Genomic DNA, 2,792 nt, shown 5'->3' on the forward strand with positions numbered 1-2,792 from the left:
CACACACGCACGCACGCACGCACACACACACACGCACGCGCACACACACGCACGCACGCACGCACGCACACACACGCACGCACGCACGCACACACACACACACACGCAGAGAGAAAGAGAAGAGAGAGAGAGAGAGAGAGAGAGCGCGCGAGAGAGAAACGAGATACACACATAGAGCTTCCCTCTGACTCGCGTCTCTCCACCACCTGGTCGGAAATCACACTCCGACAATACTCACCTCCCCTCGCGTGTCCGCATCGTCTGCGGGCGCGCGCTTAACCCTTTTATCTCGCCGCCTGATTACGTTACCTGCGGCAGGTACATGATGACGAACCTGCACCCGGAGAATTGCCTCGGCGTGCGAGCGTTCGCCGAGCGGCATCAGCATTACGAGCTGATCAGAGCTGCCGATCAATACACGATCGATTTCTTCCCTGACGTCACGAAGAGCGTCGAGTTCACGAATGTCACAGGTGAGGATAATGATTGGATAAGAGAGGGTTAGTATAGTATACACGACTCCTCCTTGATCTTGATCTCGCACGCGCGCACTCTCTGTGTCATTATCTGTGTCTCTATGTCTCTCCCTCTCTCCCTCTCTCTCTCTCTCTCGCACGCTCTCTCTTTCTCTCTCTCTTTCTCCCTCTTAGTGTCTCTGTCTTCGTCTCCCTCCCATCTCTCTCTCTCTCTCTCTCTCTCTCTCTCTCTCTCTCTCCTCTCCATTCTCTCTCTCTCTCTCTCTCTCTCTCTCTCTCTCTCTCTCACCCCTCTCTATCCTGTTTTCTCTTCCTCCCCCTTCTATCATTCTCTCGCTCTCGCTCTCGCTCTCGCTCTCGCGCTTTCTCTCTGTGTCTTTCTCTTCCTCTCCCATCTTCCCAATCTCCTTGTCCCTACGAGATCCACATATATCGGTGGTGACCGCTCGCGCACTCACTGCTGCTCTACCCTAGGCGCACACCTACTCCAGATCATCGCATCAGACGAACTAAACATCGTGACGGAATCCGTAGTCTACGAAGCCGTCATGAAGTGGATAAACTTCGATCTCAAAGCGCGGAAGGACTTCCTACCTGTTCTTATGGCGAAGGTAACGAGGCGGTCGATACATCGATAAACATTAATCATTCTCGTATCAATACGATAAAGATCTTTCATATCAATACGATGAAGATCAATACGAAAAGAAATCAGATCAATGCGATAAAGATAGACTCAAAGAACTTAATCATTCTCATATCAATACCGTTCCACAATCATAAATCATTGCAATAAAAACAGTACCAAATTGCCGACAGAATTAAAATCAAACAAAGCTTATCCTATTTTTTAAAACAAACGCTGTACGCTTTAGAAAAAGAAACACAATTTTAAAAAAATTACCATGAATTAATGCGAAATACTTTCCACAGTTCACGAGCTCACGGCTGCTCGTGACTCGCTTATATATATATAATATATATATATATGCGTAGGTTCGTTTACCGCTGATCCCTGCTGGTTACCTGGTAAACAACGTCGCCGAGGACGAGTTACTGAAGAGCTGTCTGACATGCCGAGACTTCGTCGACGAGGCCAAGTACTTCCACATGTCACTAACGGGTCTCGTCTCCACGCCTCGCCGCTCCGAGCGCACCACTTGCCGGAAGAGCTTTGCCGGTAAGCCGGGGGTCCTGTTGCATCGGCGAGACGGCCGTTACGGGAGGCGCGTGAGAGCCAATCTCCAAGCCGAGATGTTGACGTCATTGGGTGTAAATTAGTAAAAAACAAACAACTAAATCAATAGGTAAATAAATAAATAAATAATGACGTCTGTCATATTTCAATAACCACATGTATAGGTCAATCGGAGGAGCGGTCCGTTAATGTACATGTAACGTAATGTAATGTAATGTAATGTACATGTACATGTACATGTAATGTAATGTACATGTACATGTAACGTACATGTACATGTAATGTATGTATGTGTACGTGTACGTACATGTGATCACCTACAGGCACGATTTTCGTCGTTGGCGGCCGAGGCGCGTCCGTCGAGCCGCTACGCTCCGTCGAGTGTTACGACCTGCGCCGCGACAAGTGGGTGAATGTTCCCGACATCGGCTCCAGGCGGCGCCACGTGGGCATCGCGGCAGCCATGGGTAATTACGTCATGCGCTGTGATAATCCGATCGTTTACGTAGATTTCTGATCTTCAGACATCTATGTTCATAGATATTTATATTACATCTGTATATTATCAAATATAATAACATATCCATACATACTGTAACATACATGGGTTACAGAATTTCTATGCTCTTCCGTCATACAATATACATATATATATATACATATATACACTGTGTACCAGTATATATTTACGCCCTTTGTAGAATTCTGATATGAACACATGCGCGCGGTGCAGAAGTGGGCCGGATAATTCACCTCTTTTTAATTGTTTGAGGTAGACTAACGAAGCAATGAGACGCTCTTGTGTGTATTTCAGGTAAAATCTACGCTATCGGGGGACATAACGGACGGGAGCACCTGAACAGCGCTGAGGTGCTCGACCCGCGGTCAGGAAAATGGATGAAGCTGTCACCGATGGCGAGTAGGAGGCAAGCGCACATGTGATCTACTGCTGCTCAGAATGGACCTGTGGTTGTTTCTTCTGCTCGCGCGCACCGATACAACGAACTTCTCCCAGAACACGCACGCAGGCACGCAAACACACGAATATGCACGCGCGCGCAAGCACGCACGCACGCGCGCACACACATACACACACACACACACACACACACACACAC

At 48.0% G+C, this 2,792-nt stretch overlaps 1 protein-coding gene across 1 annotated transcript in view; it reads left to right on the forward strand.

Moving 5' to 3' along the window:
* The window catches only part of LOC106813289 (kelch-like protein 8), a 7,819-nt gene that overhangs the window by 3,113 nt on the left and 1,914 nt on the right, over positions 1-2,792 (forward strand). Inside the window, exons 2-6 of the mRNA XM_014817394.1 lie at positions 319-473; positions 951-1,087; positions 1,473-1,656; positions 1,998-2,141; positions 2,489-2,600. Of these exons, the coding sequence (XP_014672880.1) occupies positions 319-473; positions 951-1,087; positions 1,473-1,656; positions 1,998-2,141; positions 2,489-2,600 (732 nt within the window). The remainder of the gene's footprint in view (positions 1-318; positions 474-950; positions 1,088-1,472; positions 1,657-1,997; positions 2,142-2,488; positions 2,601-2,792) is intronic.

The sequence above is a fragment of the Priapulus caudatus genome, unplaced genomic scaffold, assembly GCF_000485595.1.
Source record: "Priapulus caudatus unplaced genomic scaffold, Priapulus_caudatus-5.0.1 Scaffold752, whole genome shotgun sequence".
Taxonomy (NCBI): Eukaryota; Metazoa; Priapulida; class Priapulimorpha; order Priapulimorphida; family Priapulidae; genus Priapulus; species Priapulus caudatus.